Below are 17,904 nucleotides of genomic sequence, written 5' to 3'. Positions count from 1 at the left end.
CCGGCCATTAGCCCCCTTCCCCAAATGGGTGCAGAGAGGGGAAGGGACTAGCCAACATCCCCCAGCAGGGTAGCAACAGGAACAGGCCCCTGAGGGCTCCCATTTCCTGCTTGCCTCACTTCCTCCTGCCTCTCTCGCCACCCGCTGCTTAGCGCTGCCTGACCAGGAGCAGAGGCTCTGGCAGAGCCAAGCCAGGCCGAGCCAAGCCATGGGCCAGAGGTTCTGTGGTAGCAGCCTCACCTGCTCCAGACCCTATGCTGCACTAAACAGTGCAATAGGACAGAGAGGGCGATTCCTCGCTGCTGCTACCCACTGGTTTTAAAAGCAGTGAGAAAAGGTAAATTCATTTCAAAAGGTTTTAGTTGGGGGCTGAAGGTGACGGCTAGGTGCGTTCTGTTACTTTCTTTGTTGGGCCTGTCCTTTAGCAGGTAACTTCTGGGTACTAAAACTAAAACCTCTCCAACGCATCATCAAGGATCTACAACCTATCCTGAAGGACGACCCACCACTCGCACAGATCTTGGGAGACAGGCCAGTCCTTGCCTACAGACAGCCCCCCAACCTGAAGCAAATACTCACCAGCAACCACACACCACACAGCAGAACCACTAACCCAGGAACCTATCCTTGCAACAAAGCCCGTTGCCAACTGTGTCCACATATCTATTCAGGGGACACCATCATCGGGCCTAATCACATCAGCCACACTATCACAGGCTCGTTCACCTGCCCATCTACCAATGTGATGTATGCCATCATGTGCCAGCAATGCCCCTCTGCCATGTACATTGGCCAAACCGGACAGTCTCTACATAAAAGAATAAATGGACACAAATCAGATGTCAAGAATTATATGATTCAAAAACCAGTTGGAGAATACTTCAGCCTCCCTGGTCACTTGATTACAGACCTAAGAGTTGCAATATTACAACAAAAAAACTTCAAAAACAGACTCCAGTGAGAGACTGCTGAATTGGAATTAATTTGCAAACTGGACACCATTAAAATAGGCTTGAATAAAGACTGGGAGTGGATGTGTCATTACACAAAGTAAAACTATTTCTCCATGTTTATTTTCCCCCCCAACTGTTTCTCACATGTTCTTGTCAACTGCTGGAAATGGCCCACCTTGATTATCACTATAAAAGGTTTTTTGGTTTTTTTTTTCTCTCCTGGTAATAGCTCACCTTACCTGATCACTCTCCTTACAGTGTGTATGGTAACCCATTGTTTCATGTTCTCTGTGTATATAAAATCTCCCCACTGTATTTTCCACTGCATGCATCCGATGAAGTGAGCTGTAGCTCACAAAAGCTTATGCTCAAATAAATATGTTAGTCTCTAAAGTGCCACAAGTCCTCCTGTTCTTTCAGCAGGCTTCAAAATGATTCTCAAAGGGAGCGTTGGAAGCCCCATTCTTTCAGAGCACTAATGTGGAGTGGACAGAGCATTAGCTAACACAACAGGTTTACACTGAATTGTTCCAGTTTTGTTTGCTGAGAGAGCAAGGCTGGAATAGCCGGAGGGTTGCAAGTCAGCTCTGAGGGGCACTGGCAGAGCTGGGGGGGGGTGAACCCCATCTGCAATCACAGGGCTGCAAGTCAGGATTGAGGGGTATCGGCAGAGCTGTGAGAGAAGAGCCAGGGGTAGGGAGATGCAGTGGCATGCTGCAGGTCAGGATTGAGGGGGCAAAGTCTGCCCAGGCCTTCGCTTCGAGCAGAATACAGCACCTCGAGCAGCGTTGCCACTCACTGGGACAGAGCTCTCTCGCTACATGCTGTGTGCGTCTGCACGCAGGCATCACTCACATTGTATTTCTGGAAGAAGCTGAGGTAGCGGATGACCCCAACCCAGACCAGGAGTGTGGAGGTGCCCAGAAGGATGCTGCACACGTCGTAGCTGGCCAAGTTCTGCAGACACAGACACAGACACATCAGGCGGCCCCGCTCCTCACAGCAAACGTGCCTCCCATCATTCACAGGAGCTGAGGTGCTTAGCATCCCGGACTACCCAGCACTCACTACCATTCCACCAAGGGCTGTGGTGGGTTCTCCATCACTGGCAATTTTTAATTCAAGATTGGATGTTTTTCTAAGAGCTCTGCTCTGGGGAAGTTCTCTGGCCTGTGCCAGACCACATGATCCCAATGGTCCCTTCTGCCCTTGGAATCTATGAATCCATTACAGCCAGGGGAGCAGAACCCAGCTGACAGCTACCGGCAGGTGGACAGGAGAGCCCGAGGAGCAGCAATACAAGACACTGAGGGCAGCCCGCAGCCCGTTATGCATTTGGAACATGATGGATTGGAAAAGATCTGCATCAGGAAAGGCCTTGCAGCCTCTGGAGTGGGGAGGCGAGCGAGGGGAGGGCAGGTCAGCGAAAAGCAACAGGACCAATCAGAGGGGAGAGGAGGAGACTGATCACTCCCAAGCCTGGCTCCAGGACAACAGCAGAATCTGACCGTCCTAACCCGGCCAGGGGTCCCCTTTGGGATGGGCCAAGGGCCAGAACAGGTTGGGCTCAGGACAGGGTTGGCTCGGTACCTGGCATGGTTTCCCAAGGGAAGGGAGGAAGCCACTCGGGCCCTTTTAAACTAGGCAAAGACCTGGCACGAGTACCTAGTGACTTGGGTCCCCTACGTTACTGTCTGTGGCGGGGAGGGGCTGTACACTGGAGGGGGATTGTCACTCAGGGCCCCGTATGGACCTGCGCAGACCAGGACTTCACTAAACACTCAGACGTGCTCAGTAGGCATGATCATTCCCTCACTCCAGAGCATGGGGACAGCAGCAATCCGGCACCCATATGCAGCTGTCGGGCCACCCAGTCTCAGAGTGGGTCCTTCCCTGTCCCTCTCTCCCTGCTGGGAACAGAACAGGCAAATGGTGCCTCAAGCTCTGCAGGAGCCTACAGAGCCAGAGGATTACTGCACTGATCTTACAAACAGCCCTGAGTTAGGAGGGAACATGACCCCAGGCAGGAGGTTTGGCAGTGCCCACATCTGTACGTAGGCTGGGATCTCCATGCCCAGCAAGCTGCCAGCCCTTCAGCCAAAGTCACTTGTCAGTGAAACTATTGGCTGCCTCTCTGTTTTGTTTCAGAGGAACAGCCGTGTTAGTCTGTATTCGCAAAAAGAAAAGGAGTACTGGTGGCACCTTAGAGACTAACAGTCTCTAAGGTGCCACCAGTACTCCTTTTCTTTCTCTGTTTTGTGACTCACTCCCATTGAGTACCCTGGCCTGGGGCCGCTAGGGAGCTGGTTCCTCTAGTTCCTCTGTGAAAATCCCCTCAGGCTGCAGCTATTAACAGCTCTGGCAGGGGGCAAATGGTGCATTCCCAGAGGACCAGCATCTTCCTCTTCTCCTCTGGCCTGACTGAGCAGGGTCCTTGCCCCTAACCCTATCAGGGAGGCACAAGGAGGAATCCCAGAGCCCCAGCCACAAGAGAGCAGCCGCCACCCGCTGGGAGCGAAGGTGTGGCCTTCCAGTGGCTCTGCACACCCTGCCAGTGCCCCTGCCCTGGCAGCATTCCCAGGGTGCAGAGGAGATGTTTTACCAGAGAGATTCTCTGGGAGGGTTCCCTGGCACAGCCCCATGGGGGAGAGGGGGAAGAGCACACACAGGAATGGATGCCTGGCCATGCCCTCACCTTTGACTCAATTCTGATCTTCATGATGGTCCCAGACACTGTCAGGACATCACTCACCACCAGCAGGATGTACCAGCCATTCACAAACTCCATGCGGTCTGACAGGGAGACATCCTGGTTGTAGTGTCTCTGAAAGAAATGGCCCAGCTCCTGCAAGCAGGATGGAGAGCGGTGATGGACCCACAGCAGGGACAACGCTCCCCAGGCAGGTGGCTGAGGTGGACTCCCAAGAGTCCCTTGGGGATGTTTGGTTTGGAACATGGCTGCTGGGCGGAGAAGGCCCCAGTGGGAGCAACAGGGCCCCATCTCCCAGAATCCTCACCCTTGCAGAGGGAGAAATAGACAAAGCAAAACTCCCAGCTCTGCCCAGTGCTCCAGGAGAGAGAGATTTTTACCTGGCTCAAAATAAAATTCATATGTGCCCTTTTCACCAGGTCAGAACATCACGTTCTCTCACTTCACTGGTCTGATGCTCTGCTCACCTCCAGGGCAACTCAGCTGGGAGCAGCAGGTTCCAGCCTCTGACAGCTCCATCTCAGACTGACTGAGCCATTCCACCCCCAGAGATGCCCACGGCCCTCAGCCTTATTCAGTAGATGTGTGCCTCAAGGGATTCATAGGAGATGCCCTGGGAACCCTCCCTCCTGCCAGAGAGACCCAGCCTCAAAGGGGATCGCTGCAGCAGGCACAGACTTACACCCAAGTGGAGGCCCATCATTCCTGAGAGGCTGCAGGAGTGCAAGGGGCTGTGCTGTCAGAGCCTGATGTTTGCCCAGTGGCACTTGAAGGGTTCATGCTGGTCAGCCCAGCAGGCCAGGCCAGTACTCACATGCTGCAGCATCAAGCCCCGGATGATGGAGCGGGCACACAGGATGAAGGACAGCACACAAACAAGGATCACAGCCACGTCAAAGAACACGCGGAAGGTGTTGTCTCCTGGAAGAGGCAGTGGATCTCCTCAGCAAGGGAACACCAGGGTGGCCAAGCGGAGCCCAGAGTACAGTGTAGGACAGCCCTGGTGGAGGAGAAGCAGCGAAGGAGACAGGCTCCTCCACAAGAACGGAGTGCTCAGGGGTCTGAGAATGGAGACAGCAGCGCCCGGAGCCCACATGCCACACCGGCCTAGAATGCCCAGCAGAGAGCAGCCACCACCATCAGCCTGCTAGACAGCAGGGGTGACACCCAGTGCCCATCCTGAAGCCAGGATTTTAGTTACGTGGGAGTGAGGAAGTCAGGAGTAGGCGTGTCTGCTCCAATCACAGGAGCGGTGCATGGTCTTCCATGGACACCTGCCCTGAGTCACATCACCCAGAGATCACTCCAACGCTGCTGAACAGATCCCTCCACCTGCCCAAATCATCCCCCGGCACAGATCTAGCTGAGGAAGGCTCAGCCCAGAGGCGAGGTCACATTTGCTGTGAAAGGGGGCGTCTAGAATGGACAGGCCTGAATGGTTCACAGCAACGCTAGCGCAGCCAAACCAATGGCCCTTCCAGTTAGCAGTGGTGGGGGGGGAGGAGGAAGACTGCCCCCCATTCTATCTGCCCTTCCCACCCCCTACCTCGGCCATACACACTGGGGTCCTTGCACTCTTTGATGTCAGCTTTGTTGTCCAGGCTGATCTTCACCCGGCCACTGTGAGCCTTGTTGTCAAACGTGATCTGGTGAAGGAAGAGGAAGACTGCTACTGCACAGCGAGGAGGGAATGGGATGGCCAGGAACCTCTCTGGCTGGATAGTCCTCACCAGCCCTGCTCCTGCCGCAGGACTCTCACTCCCTTATTGTAGTCCTGCTCTGCCGGGCAGCATGTGCCAGCAGCACAGCTGGGTCTCACACTGACCCTCTGACGGAGAACCTGCTCAGCGAGCGGCCATGCAGAGAGGGTGCACCTGGCAGCCCCGCAGGCTCAGGGAGCCCAGCTGGGCTCCTCCTGGCTCTCTGGGAAGAGTTCTTGGCTCAGACGCATGAGCCAGTTGGAATCCAGCTCCTGAGCTGGTTCTGCAGGGCCAAGAGGAATGAGCAGCAGCAGACTTCGTCGCTTGAGTCAGCAGGTGGCACTGTGGAGCAAGGGCAATTTCACAGTGTCTTTCCAGCTGAGAGCCCCACTAGAACTGCACCACAGCCAGAAACCTTGGCCTCCTCCCTGGCTCCCTCCTCCTATGTCACGGCTGCTCACCACCCCAGGGACTCAGCCCAAAGAGCTACCTGCCCTCGCTCGCTGGCCCAGGGGCACATCGCTCGGAGGAATTCAGCCTGACCGCTCCTTTGCTCAAGAGTGAGCGCTCCCTGACAGCGAGAGCGACCAGGCTGTGGGGTGGTCTCCCAGGAAGAAGGTTGTACAGGCTAACGGCCTGTCCATCTCTAACTCATCCCAAACTCCCATGCTTCCCTCAGGCAGCTGCAGCCCTGGGGGAGTGCTGGCTATGTATTTCTCTGGCGCAAGCAGGTGCAGCTCAGAGCTGGGCCAGGGTTACTCACAGTGATGGTGAAGGTGTAGCAGTCCGGGATCTCATTGTTAATGATCGTCTGGATGTTGATGGCCTTCAGTTTAAACTGGATGGTGACGTTAATGAGCCTGCAGGAGACAGTGATCAGACTAACAGGACGTCTTCGGAATGGAATGGACCATACCATTCAATCACTCCACGAGGGAGCTACTCTTCACAGCTAGAAACTCAGCACCATACTGCCCCTTTTGGCCCAAAGCTACACAGGCCATCCCCCCTTAAGAAGCTGGCGTTGGCCCATTTTACAGATGGGGAAATAGCAACTTAGCTGAAATCACGGGAGCAGTGGCAGAGCCAGGATCAGAACCCAGAATTCTGACTCACTGCTCCATCCCAAGCACTTGATAACACAGCCTAAAGGGAAACCAAGGTAATGTCTTTACACTGCAGCTGAACATGAGCGCCTAGCACAATGCTGTAGCCAGAAGGGCTAATGCGATCCTGAGATGCATAAGCAGGAGAATCTCAAGTAGGAGGAGGGAGGTTTAACCTCGTATCTGGCACTGGTTCAGCTGCTACAGGAATCCCGTGTCCAGCTCTGCAGCCTGCAATTCAGGAAGAATGTGGGTAAATTGGAGAGGGGTCAGAGAAGAGCCATGAGATTAAAAGATTAGAAACCTACCTTAGAGTCAGACTCACGGGGCTCTATCTAGTTAGCATAACAAAGAGAGGGTTAGGGGGTGACTAGATCTCAGTTCCTACCTGGGGAACAGATATTTGATACTGGGATCATCAGTCTAGCTGAGGAAGGTCTAACGTGATCCAGTCACTGATAGTTAAAGCTACAGCCCTGCACAGATACAAAAATATATATCCGCATCCGATCCGTGATCCGCAAAAATTGTCTGTGAATCTCTGCATCCCTGAATGGGGACATCTGCAGATACCCACGGATATCCAGGGCTCTACGAACAGCTTCACAGGTCACCGTGCAGCAGTGACACAGGACTGTGCCAAGTCCCCGACCCCCAACTGTGACAAAGTGGGACTGTTCTTAATGTTTCCTCTGAATAGTGTGGGGGTGCCTCAGTTTCCCCTATGCAGTTCTTAAGTATCTAAGTGGTGGGGTAAGGGTGTATAATCACTGCAGAGCCCTAGAGGGCAGGTGTGTGCAGGAGTCTGGACTCAGAGGATGGCCGACACCCTGTTTCCTGGCAACTGGTGGCCTGGGCCCTTCCCCCCTGCAAGGTGAGAGATAAGGGTTGGAGAACAAAGGAATCAGGTGACCTCCTGGCCTGGGAAAGGAACAAAGCCCAGAGGAGGAGGGGCTGGAGGGAGTTTCAGTTTGGGGCTGGCTGGGGACATGGAGTGAAGGGCAGACGTGGTTGTCTGGCTCACTGCTCCCCAAAATGGACCCAGCTGAGGGGTCCAGTTCTCTGCACCTACAAGCTCTGTGTTAGACCATGTTCCTGTCGTCTAATAAATCTTCTGTTTTACTGGCTGGCTGAGAGTCACGTCTGACTGCGGAGTTGGGGTGCAGGACCCTCTGGCTTCCCCAGGAGCCCCGCCTGAGCGGACTCGCTGTGGGAAGCGCACGGAGGGGCAGAGGATGCTGAATGCTCTGAGGTCAGACCCAGGAAGGTGGAAGCTGTGTGTCCTGAAGACAGGCTGCTCATAGGAAGGCGACTGCCCCAGAGTCCTGCCTGGTGTCATGGGGAGCAGTTCCAGAGCATCGCCCAGGGACTCCGTGACACCAACTGCCCCCCGATGGCTCTGTCCCTGCTGCCCCTCCTGCCTAGGGTTGCCAATTTTGGTTGGATGTATTCCTGGAGATTTCATCACATCACATAACCTTTAATTGAAGATTAATCTTTAATTCCTGGAGACTCCAGGCCAATCCTGGAGGGTTGGCAACCCTACATCCTGCCCCACTCCAGAGAGGGAGGCTACAATCCTGAGCCCTCATGTGCAGCGCCACCCTCCCAGTGGCTCGGACAGCCCTATGCAGCCGCGGCGGGTCCAGCGCACACAGACCCGGCCGGGACAGACAGGCTGCTCTCCTCACAGCACCGCAGTTGCCACTTGCTAATGTAAAATACAACCGCACCTCTTTCAAATGGCGCTTGGCTCACTCCCTTCTGGGAGCTGTAGTTTATATCCTCTGTCCAAGCAAGCTGGGGACTACAACTCCCAGGATGCTCAGCGGGCTAGGCCTATATGATTGAGAGAGCTGAGCTGGAGCCTGAGGGCTGATGACAGCCCCTCCCTTTGGCTTAGCATGTTCTGCAGAGCCCTGCGCGGAAACAACATCTGTATGTGCATCTGAGCCGCAAGCCGGAAAATGGTCCCCGGATAGCCACATCCCCAGATATAAAGCGGATATCCGCGGTTTTGCAGGGCTCTTCTTAAAGCTAGACAAAGTCAGAGAGGAGACAGACAGAGTGATTAACAATTGGAACAACTGACCAGCGGTGGCAGTGGATTCTCCCTCACTCGACATTTTAAATTCAAGATGGGATGTTGTCTAAAACGGTGGTTCTCAACCAGGGGTACGTGCATAGGCACCAACTTCCCCTCTTTACCTTGGATGCTCCACCCCTTCCATGAGGCCCCACCCCTGCCCTGCCCCCATTCCAACTCCTTCTCCAAATCCCGCCTCTTCCCCGCCTCCTCCCCTGAGCGCGTCGTGTTCCCGCTCCTCCCCCTCCTCCCACAGCGTGCTAACGCCGCCAAACAGCTCTTTGGTGGCGGCCAGGTGGGAAGCGCTGGGAGGTAGGTGGAGGAGCAGGGATGTGGCAGGGACGCTGAGGGAGGGGGCGAATGAGGAGGAGGAGGAGGAGGTGGGGAGGGGGGTGAGGGGAGCTCGGCTGCCAGTGGGTGCAGAGCACCCACTAATATTTCCCTGTGGGTGCTCCAACCTCGGAACGCCCACGGAGTCAGCGCCTATGGATACGTGTACCCCTGGGGGTCCACAGGGGTCTTCCCAGGGTACATCAACTCATCTAGCTATTTGCCTAGTTTTACAACAGGCTACATAAAAAGCGCTGGCGAAGTCAGTACAAACTAAAATTTCATACTGACAATGACTTGCTTATACTGCTCTGTACACTCCACACTGATATGTAAGCACAGTATTTATATTCCAATTGATTTATTTGATAATTATATGGTAAAGATGAGAAAGGAAGCCATTTTTCAGTAATAGTGTGGCTGTGACACTTCTGTATTTTTATGTCTGATTTTGTAAGGAAGTAGATTTGAAGTGAGGTGAAACCTGGGGTACGCAAGACAAATCCGACTCCTGAATGGGGTACAGTAGTCTGGAAAGGTTGAGAGTCACTGGTCTAAAAGATCTGCTCTAGGAATCCTTGGGGGCAGTCCTCTAACCTGCATCAGGCGGAGGTCAGACTTGATGATCACAGTGGTCCTCTCTGGTGTGGGAATCTGTGACCAGCTTCCAAGTCCCTTCTGCAACTTCCCTCCAGACTCCTGCTGGGAAGGGCTGTGCGTGCCATACAGGGGTGGGGGGCTCATCCTGCGGGGGGGGGGCTATGAGCTGGGCTGGGCTGCAGCAGTCTCATGCTGGGAGGGGGGAGGGGGAACTGCCTGCTGAGGGGGCTGTGCAGAGGCTGTATATGTCGTGCAGGGATGGAGGCTTGTGCGGGGCGGGCATCTGTGCATTGGGATGGGGCTGTGTGTGCTGTGCTGGGGCGGGGATCATTCCACCAGGGAGGTGACTCATTCTAGGGGCCCCTGTTCTGCCCTTGCAGCTGGAGCAGATGCTGGAGAACACAGCCGTGCGTGCCCTGAAGCAGCTGATTCTGCTGCACCGGGAGGACGGCCCCAGCCCCTCCCGCACCGTTGAGTGGCTCAACATGCGCAGCTGGTGCTCAGGACACCTTCACATCAAGTGCCAACGCCGTGTCTTCTCCCGCCGGAGCCCCAACAAGCTGGTACTGTCCCTCTCGTCCCCAGGACCCTTTGGGCTGGTGCAGCATGGTGCCAGACGGCGAAGCTGTCTGTGCTAAGGAAGACAAAACCCCATGGGGGTGGGCACAGAGCTGCTGGGGCACTGAATTCCCATGGTACTCCTCTGCACCCAGGCGCAAACCAGCCCCCAAAGGGGGGCCGTAGGCATCCACAACCCCAGCTTTACAGTGGGCCGGGGGGACAAACCCGGGGATAGAACCCAGGAGTCCTCGCTCCCAGCCCCATGTCCCTAGTGGTACATGAACACTGCCTCCCAATAAGAGCCGTGGGATTGGGGCTGGGACAGTGACCCTGCTGCCCACCACCCTGCCCGGAGCAGTGCATGCTGGGAGCACCATTGCAGACCGCCTGGCCTGTTGGAGGCATGGCAGCTGTGTAGCAGGTTGCAGAGTTTGGGGCCGTGTGATGGGCCCTGGGACAGGCTCCCTGCCTGCCATTGGTCTCTGAGCCCGCCCTCTCCCCCAGGGGCTGCTCCCACATCGGGGTGATCAAGGCCATGGAGGAAGCCGGGATCCCTATTGACCTGATCGGGGGCACATCCATTGGCTCCTTCATCGGGGCTCTCTATGCTGAAGAGCGCAGTGCTGTGCGCACCAAGCAGCGTGCCCGTGAATGGGCCAAGGTGAGGGGCAAGGCCTGCTGTGGGGTGGGGCAGACACAGGGTGGGTGTGCTGTGGGGCAGGGCCAGACTTGGGAGGCTGGGAGCAGGAGAACTCCCCAAACCAGCCCCTCCCAGAGCTGCCATCCCGTGACCCAGCCTTCCCCACAGCCGCTGGCAGCCAGGCCCAGGGCTGCACTGGGAGCTGGGCGTCACGGCCAGCAAGTGCAATACAGAGGTCCCAGCATGCACTGGGGCCTGATCGCTCTGCCTGAGGGGGCCTAGAGACCCTCCAGGCTCTCTCTGCTGCAGGCGTCTCTGACCCCTGCCCATGCTGTGCAGCTCTGCCCTGTGAGTTCAGAGGCAAGCCTGCAGGCTGTGGGGGTTTGTCCTCCCTTTGGCCCTGGGACGTCTGCTTGGCTTGGAGCGGAGAGCCCCATGGCGCGCCGCAGCATTGTGCTGCTAGGCACGGCAGCCTCTTCTGCGCATGCAGCAGGCTCGAGCAGCAGGGGGGTTCCGGTGGGAACCGCAACATCCCCAGTAACAAGCCGTCATGCTAGTTGGCACACAGTGCTTTGGCTGGAGGACATGCCACCCCCCACCAGCAGTTCCGGGGCTGGCATGCCAAGTGGAGGGGCTGCACCAGGGCACCGCCTGCTTCACAGCCACATGCAGTGAGTGAGTGTCCTGTGAGCTTCAGGCTCGCTGCCGGCTCCCCGACAATCCTCCCTGCCTGTCCCCATGAGCCTGGACTCCAAACACTGCTTGTGCTGGGCCGTGCCCCCTGCGGAGTGACCCCTCGCCCTCCTCCTGCAGAGCATGAACTCCGTGTTTGAGACGGTTCTGGACCTCACCTACCCCATCACCTCCATGTTCTCCGGCTCAGCCTTCAACACCAGTGTTAGGGACACTGGGGCATGGCCACTAGGTAACTCGAGGGGATGGAAGACCACGAGTGTCGATGAAGCCCCCTCGCACCAGGCCAGGTGTCCTTGGCCCCCCCTCCTGCCTGGAGGCACTCGCAGCAGCTCTGCGTACTAGGCCCAAGTGTCCTTGGCCCCCCTGCCTGGAGGCACTCGCAGCAGTTATGCTGAGAATCTGCAACAGTATGTTGCAGAGTCAGACTGCCTGAAACTAAGCAAGGCCAAACAGGGGAGATATGGAAGAACAATGCTGAATAAAGCAGCTTTATGTATAGTTTAACAAATGATACAGAGAATCAGGGAACTAGCTGGGAACTGGATTGGCTGGCTATATGGATACTTGGGGCAGCTTGCTATTGAATAAGTATGCTGGGAAAAAGGATGTATAAAAGCCTGTGTAACTTCCTGCTCTGTGTGCAGGATTTGAGATTTTATTCTCCCTGTACCTTTTTGCAGCTGCAAATAAACTTTTCTGCTTCTCCACCCCGTTGTGATTATTGGGTGTAGCACACCGGGTAACGAACCACTCAAGCTGTTGTTCAGCCTCTCGGCACTGGGTGCCGGCAACACCAGCATCAACAAGGTCTTCCAGGACAAGCAGATTGAGGTAGGGAGATCCAGGAAGCTGGGCAGGGGTCCTGGTGCAGAACACTCAAAGTAGCCTCTTGCTGGGCAGCCCTGAGCAACGCCCCCTGCCGGCAGCGGTGTTCCCTGGAGCCCGGCCTTGCCCAAGGAGCGTGGTGCCTTGCACAGCCCCCACAGCAGCACCCTGGGCTGTAACACGTCTCTGATTAGCCCTTTGTGCCCCTGCAGGATCTGTGGCTCCCCTACTTCAACGTGATGACGGACATCACAGCCTCGGCCATGCGGGTCCACAATGTTGGGAACACTGGGGCATGGCCACTAGGTAACTCGAGGGGATGGAAGACCACGAGTGTCGATGAAGCCCCCTCGCACTAGGCCCCGGTGTCCTTGCCCCCCCCCCCTCCTGCCTGGAGGCACTCGCAGCAGCTCTGCGTGCTAGGCCCAAGTGTCCTTGGCCCCCCCGCCTGGAGGCACTCGCAGCAGTTATGCTGAGAATCTGCAACAGTATGTTGCAGAGTCAGACTGCCTGAAACTAAGCAAGGCCAAACAGGGGAGATATGGAAGAACAATGCTGAATAAAGCAGCTTTATGTATAGTTTAACAAATGATACAGAGAATCAGGGAACTAGCTGGGAACTGGATTGGCTGGCTATATGGATACTTGGAGCAGCTTGCTATTGGATAAGTATGCTGGGAAAAAGGATGTATAAAAGCCTGTGTAACTTCCTGCTCTGTTGTACAGGATTTGAGATTCAAATCTCCCTGTACCTTTTTGAAGCTTCAAATAAACTTTTCTGCTTCTCCACCCCGTTGTGATTATTGGGTGTAGCACACCGGGTAACGAACCAACTCAAGCTGTTGTTCAGCCTCTCGGCACTGGGTGCCGGCAACAACAAGGACGGTAAGCGCCTGCGCCCCACACCCGTGGCGTGTCCCAGGCTGCACGAGGTGCATGGCGCCCTGGCTGTTGGGGCCCAAGTCCTCAGCATCCTGCTCATGTGAGGACCCAGAGCCAGAGGCCTCTCCCTGCCCCCCACCCTGAGCCAGGAGCGCAGCCTGTGGGGTGGAGCCTGGTTGGTTGCTGAGAGTAATGGGCCTCACTGGCCTGTCTCGGCCCCTGCTGGCTCTCTCCAAAGAGCCCTGCTGTGTGTGTGCTCGATGGGTCCACGTGGCCAGGCCAGGCCTGGGCTCAGCTTAGGAAGGCCTACTCTGACTGAAGCCATTTCAGGAGATATTTTTTTTCCAACATGACATAATGTTGTTTCCTTAAAATAGCCTATCAAAATCTCCTGGATGGCTTTCAGTAGACGCCGGGGGATCGATGCTGGTTCCGGGAGACTCCAGGCCAAACCTGGAGGGTTGGCAACCCTAGCTGAGCATTGCCGCCCCTCAGGTGCTGAACCGATGTTTCTAAGGATGGGAGCAGGTTATCGCCTGCTCTAGAAAGTGCCCCCTGCCCCCCAGGAAGCAGTGCTTGTAACCCCTAGCCCACATCAGCTGGCATGGGCCACCTGACTGCCAAGCCATCTACTAACACAGTGAGGGACTGGGCTGGGCATGGCCATCTCAATGTCTTTGCCCCCACACCTGTCAGGGCCCCTCGGCACCCTGCCCTGCAGAGAAGGATAATGTTACAGGAAAGGGCTGAAAGGAGGGCAGGGGCTGTCAGGGCAGGGCTCCAGAGGTCTAATTAGGAGTGATGGGCTGAAATAAAGGAGAGACGCCCCCACCCCTGCGAGAGAGCCAGGGCAAAAGCTGCTGTTGGTGGCACAGGGAGCGCTAGCTCTGCTGCCAGGGCTGGGCTACAGGCGAAGCCAGGCTCTGGGCCACCCCCTCCTTCCGCAGCAGTGCTGTCCTGGGGCAGCAACCCTGGCTGCTCTCCCAGGGGCTGGGGCACCCCTTATAGGGAGCACTCAGCCCGAATTGACTGGGGCCAAACACCAGAGCCTGGGGGCTTCCCCCACCCAGGGCTCTGCCCGTGGCAGCAGGAGCTGCTGGCTCCCCCTAATCACCTGGCCTCAGGGCCCAGAATCCCCAAGCGGCCAAACACCATTCCTGTCTTTCTGGGGGCAGCAAGGGCCAGCCTGGGCCAGCAGAACCCAGGCCCAAGAGCTGCTGACGCTGCTCCTGGTCAGAGCTGGTCCCTCCCTTCCCCCTTGCCCATTCCCACACTCTGCTGCCCACTTGGTCACTGTCTGGCTCTTCCCCTGTTCCCTGATTGTAACAATTCTGCTACTCACCCTGGTAACACCCTCCACCCCTGACTGTGTGGAGAGAACACAAGATGGGGCTATGGGACACACGAACCTTGCTGCCCCCTGCCCCTCACGTCTGGCCTGAGCAGCCCTCCTGTCATCTGACACCCCCATTGGGCCAGCTGGATGGCGTGTTAGCAGCAGCAGCAGGGGCAGCTCTGGGTGAGTGGGGGGAGCTGTGGAAGCATTCTGTCCTTGCACTTGGGTGGTGGTGGTTGGAGGCTCTTGGGGGAGGCAGGTGGAGGGGGGTGCGTGTGGTGGGGCTGGGGCGGACAAGGGGCAGCGTTCCGTCCTTGCACTTAGGTGGTGGTGCTGGTTGAGGGCTCCCTGGAGAGGTAGGAGGGGGAAGCTGCTGGTTCAAACTCAGTCTCTGCCCTCGGTCCTCATCTTGTGCCTTGTCTGTCACAGGTGCCTGATCTCACCTGGGACATTGATCCATCCATGCCTGTCCACGGGGCGCCCCGGCAGCTGTAACTGCCTGGCTCTCACTCTGCCTGCTTGTCTGTCCTAACGCCAACTAACCCCACTCACCCCTAACTCACTGAGTCCATGGGCCAGGGGCCAGGGAGATGGGTCAGGGAGGGGCAGGGCTGGCTCTGCTGTGTGTCTGTGTGTGTGTGAGAGCTCTCTTCCTGGGCAGATGCCAGGGGAAGGCCTTCTCCCTACCAGGACCCTGCTGTCCTACCCAGGGGTCCTCAGCTGGCATCCAGAGGCATCAGCTGAAGCCCTTCCCCCAAAGCCCATGGAATGGGGCCTCTGCCTACAACAGTGATTGGGGACCCCCTGCACCCTCATCTCAGCGTGTGCCTCCATCTCCTCCTGGGCCAGCAGTGCCCAGCCTGTGCTGCTGCCTCCGGCCCTGGACAGTCCTGTCCTGGCGTCTGAGCCCTGGGCGCTGAAGAGCTCTGTCTAAGGTGGAGGCTGCAGGCTGAGGCAAAGTCCTGCAAAGAGCTCCTGACAGCCAGCTGAAGTCATAGCCTGCGCAGCCTCATTCCCGAGCTGGCCTGGCCCCCGGGGTCCCGCAGCCCCTTGAGTGCTGGTCCCAACATGCCCGTGTGCGTGTTGCCGGGCAGCCTTCTGCCAGCAAGCACACAGCAGCGTCTCGTTGGGCCAGGGCCTGGCACTGCCCCATGGCAGGGAGAGCGAGCAGGACGTTGGGGTAGGAGAATAGCCCAGCCCAGTTGTCAGTGTAGCCACCACTAGCTGGAGTGGGCTGAGGGGGACGGGTGTTCAGGGAATTGGTCCCTCCTCTGGTGGGGGGCGGATTTCTGGGTATGTCACAAGGGTCTGTCCCTCTATTAGGCTGGGGGTGGCAGGGGATACCTGTTCCCACACCCAGCCTGACTCCTAGCACAGACCACCCCTTGTCTGAGCCGTTGTGCCCTCTCCCTGCCAGGCTGGGGAGTCCTCCCAGTACCCCTGCTCCAAAGAAGGCATCTGGATTTCTGAAGCTTCTGTCCTGTCGTTTCCTGTCTTCTCTCCGTCTGTGCTGTCCCCGTGCCCTGTGACTGTCTCCTCTCCCTCCAGCAGGCAGTGTATGGCGCTACGTCAGAGCCAGTGCATCTTACCCCCCCTACCTGCCTCCTCTCTGCGACCCCAAGGACAGCCACCTGCTTGTGGACAGCTGCTATGTTAACAATGTCCCAGGTCAGCATCATGCACTCCTCGGGCCCTGGGCCACGGGGATGACCTGTGTGGCTTGGAAGGGAGGGCCAGGCTGGGCCGGGGTGGCAACTGGCTGCAACCCCTGCCCACCATACTCTGCCACGGCCGCCCCAAGTTGGGCTGCAGCCACTGCCTCCTTCCATGCCATAGCTTGTCCTTCCCTGGCGAGGGCTGGTTCTGACAGACCTGAGGGCACAGGCTGGATCCCAGCACCCCGGCCAGATGTGTGCTGCTCAAGCTGAGAAATCTGCACCTCATGGGGGCCGGTGCTGGGAGCCTCGGCCACGACGCCAGGTGCTCGGTCTCTCCTGAGGCCTTTGGGAGTCAATCCAAGGCACCGGCTGTTCCAGAGCAAGGGGCAAGGACGGGACCCAACCCCTGGCTGAGTTCTAGGCAGTTGGCTAGACTCTCGCTGGCTCCAAGGACTCTGCAGATTCCCCAGCCTGGGTGCCGAGGCGCCCTCCCTTCCCCGGGGCTCCGGGCCTGCAAGAGGCCGTCTCCTGACTGCGTCTGTTCCTGCCGGTTAGGCTCGCTGTGGCGGTATGTGCGAGCGAGCATGACCCTTTCCGGGTACCTGCCGCCACTCTGTGACCCAAAGGATGGCAACTTACTGATGGACGGTGGCTACACCAACAACCTGCCAGGCAAGTACCTGCCGCTGATGGAGACGCTGCTCACAGACTGCGAAGCAGGCCACCGGGGAGGCACCACTGCTGCCAGAGTGCTCTGCCCTGGCGCGTGTCTCCATCGCCCCCCTCTGGTGTCTCCGCAGCACTAGAGCCTCCTCACGGCTGAGCTGGGGCCCGGGCCTCTTGCCCTTCTGTGGGGCTGGAGGAATGTTATCGTTAAAACCAGCAACTCACCCGAAGTGGGGATCCTGCTCAGGGAGTGGGGCTTCCCTCCCACCACCCTGCGGGGCTGGTGCAGCACCTGGGCCCATGGCCAGCTGGGCAGGCTCATGTTATATGTGTGTGTAGGGGAGCAGCTCTTCCCCAATGGCTCCTTTGCGTTCTTGCTGTCTGCTGTCCCTGGCATCCCAAGTGGGGAATGGGTTTGGGGGGTCGGGGGGTCCCTGCTTTGCCTCCCCCTTGGAGTCAGGCTGAGGGCTGGACATTATGGAACCGCAGTGCTGGGCCCCAGCCTGGGTGAGGGCTTCTTAAACTGGAGCAAAGGCCACGGAAGAACCCCAGGCTGCTCCCCAACTGGAACCGTGCCCAGCTCTTTACCCATGGAGGTTTTGAGCTTTTCCCTCAGCCCCTGGCCCCACAAGCCCCCGAGCAGGGACGGGGGAGGCTTGTACCTGAGGCTCCAGAGCAAACAGCCTCAGGTCCCAAGGAACCAGGTTCCCTTTGCAGCTGCGTGGAGTCGCACTGAGCTCAGCCTCGTGCATCAGCACCTGCCGATCCGTGCTGCAGCCAAATGGTACCAGCGCAGGCAGGCAGCCCCGGGGAGGGGCGGGGTCTGGCTGCTTGGAACGGAGCACCAGCCTTGTTGCTGATGCCCTGGGCCGAGCGGGCTCCACGAGTGGCGGTTCCCATCGCTACATGCAGGAGCTGGGCTGAGCGTGGGCCTGTCAGGCCCTGGAATGTCCCTGTTCCCCTTCAGCCCCAGTGAAGTGAGGCCTTGCCGGGGCCTCCTCCTACAGGGAGAACCAGGTGGTTCTGTCTGTGGACTGAGAACGCCCCCAGCCGCCTTCACATGGGAGCAGCAGGAGCAAACAGCAGCAGGCACGTTCCTTGGTCCCGATTTCCCAGCTGCCTGTCCTGTCCCCCCAGAGCTCTGTCTCTGTCCCC

The 17,904-nt window shown here is 57.6% G+C and overlaps 2 protein-coding genes across 2 annotated transcripts; one reads left to right on the top strand and one right to left on the bottom strand.

Moving 5' to 3' along the window:
* Positions 1–835: 835 nt before the first annotated feature.
* On the bottom strand, positions 836–6,300 carry LOC125628971 (mucolipin-1). Its single transcript, XM_048834207.2, has 5 exons — positions 6,127–6,300; positions 5,210–5,309; positions 4,478–4,584; positions 3,649–3,798; positions 836–1,910 (listed from the first exon to the last, which is right to left on the bottom strand). Exons 1-5 carry the CDS (start codon positions 6,280–6,282, stop codon positions 1,749–1,751), a joined length of 675 nt encoding a protein of 224 aa, XP_048690164.2. The 5' UTR covers positions 6,283–6,300; the 3' UTR covers positions 836–1,748.
* Positions 6,301–8,542: 2,242 nt separating this feature from the next.
* On the top strand, positions 8,543–12,089 carry LOC125628969 (patatin-like phospholipase domain-containing protein 6). Its single transcript, XM_048834206.2, has 3 exons — positions 8,543–8,644; positions 9,866–10,707; positions 11,500–12,089. The coding sequence occupies exons 2-3, from the start codon at positions 10,582–10,584 to the stop codon at positions 11,722–11,724; spliced, it is 351 nt and encodes a 116-aa protein (XP_048690163.2). The 5' UTR covers positions 8,543–8,644; positions 9,866–10,581; the 3' UTR covers positions 11,725–12,089.
* The last annotated feature ends 5,815 nt before the right edge of the window (positions 12,090–17,904 follow it).

This window comes from Caretta caretta, chromosome 20, assembly GCF_965140235.1.
Source record: "Caretta caretta isolate rCarCar2 chromosome 20, rCarCar1.hap1, whole genome shotgun sequence".
Classification (NCBI taxonomy): Eukaryota; Metazoa; Chordata; order Testudines; family Cheloniidae; genus Caretta; species Caretta caretta.
Note: the sequence above shows the minus strand (reverse complement) of the source record. Positions and strands in the feature narration are given on the sequence as shown.

Bases quoted from the DNA above. Each gene is read 5' to 3' on its own strand.
- LOC125628969 (XM_048834206.2), top strand. From the start codon at position 10,582: ATGGAGGAAGCCGGGATCCCTATTGACCTGATCGGGGGCACATCCATT. The intron at 10,708-11,499 runs GTGAGGGGCAAG...CTCCTCCTGCAG, and splicing joins GTGCCCGTGAATGGGCCAAG to AGCATGAACTCCGTGTTTGA.
- LOC125628971 (XM_048834207.2), bottom strand. From the start codon at position 6,282: ATGGTATGGTCCATTCCATTCCGAAGACGTCCTGTTAGTCTGATCACT. The intron at 5,310-6,126 runs GTGAGTAACCCT...TTCCTTCACCAG, and splicing joins GCTACACCTTCACCATCACT to ATCACGTTTGACAACAAGGC. The intron at 1,911-3,648 runs GTGAGGGCATGG...CTGTGTCTGCAG, and splicing joins AGATCAGAATTGAGTCAAAG to AACTTGGCCAGCTACGACGT.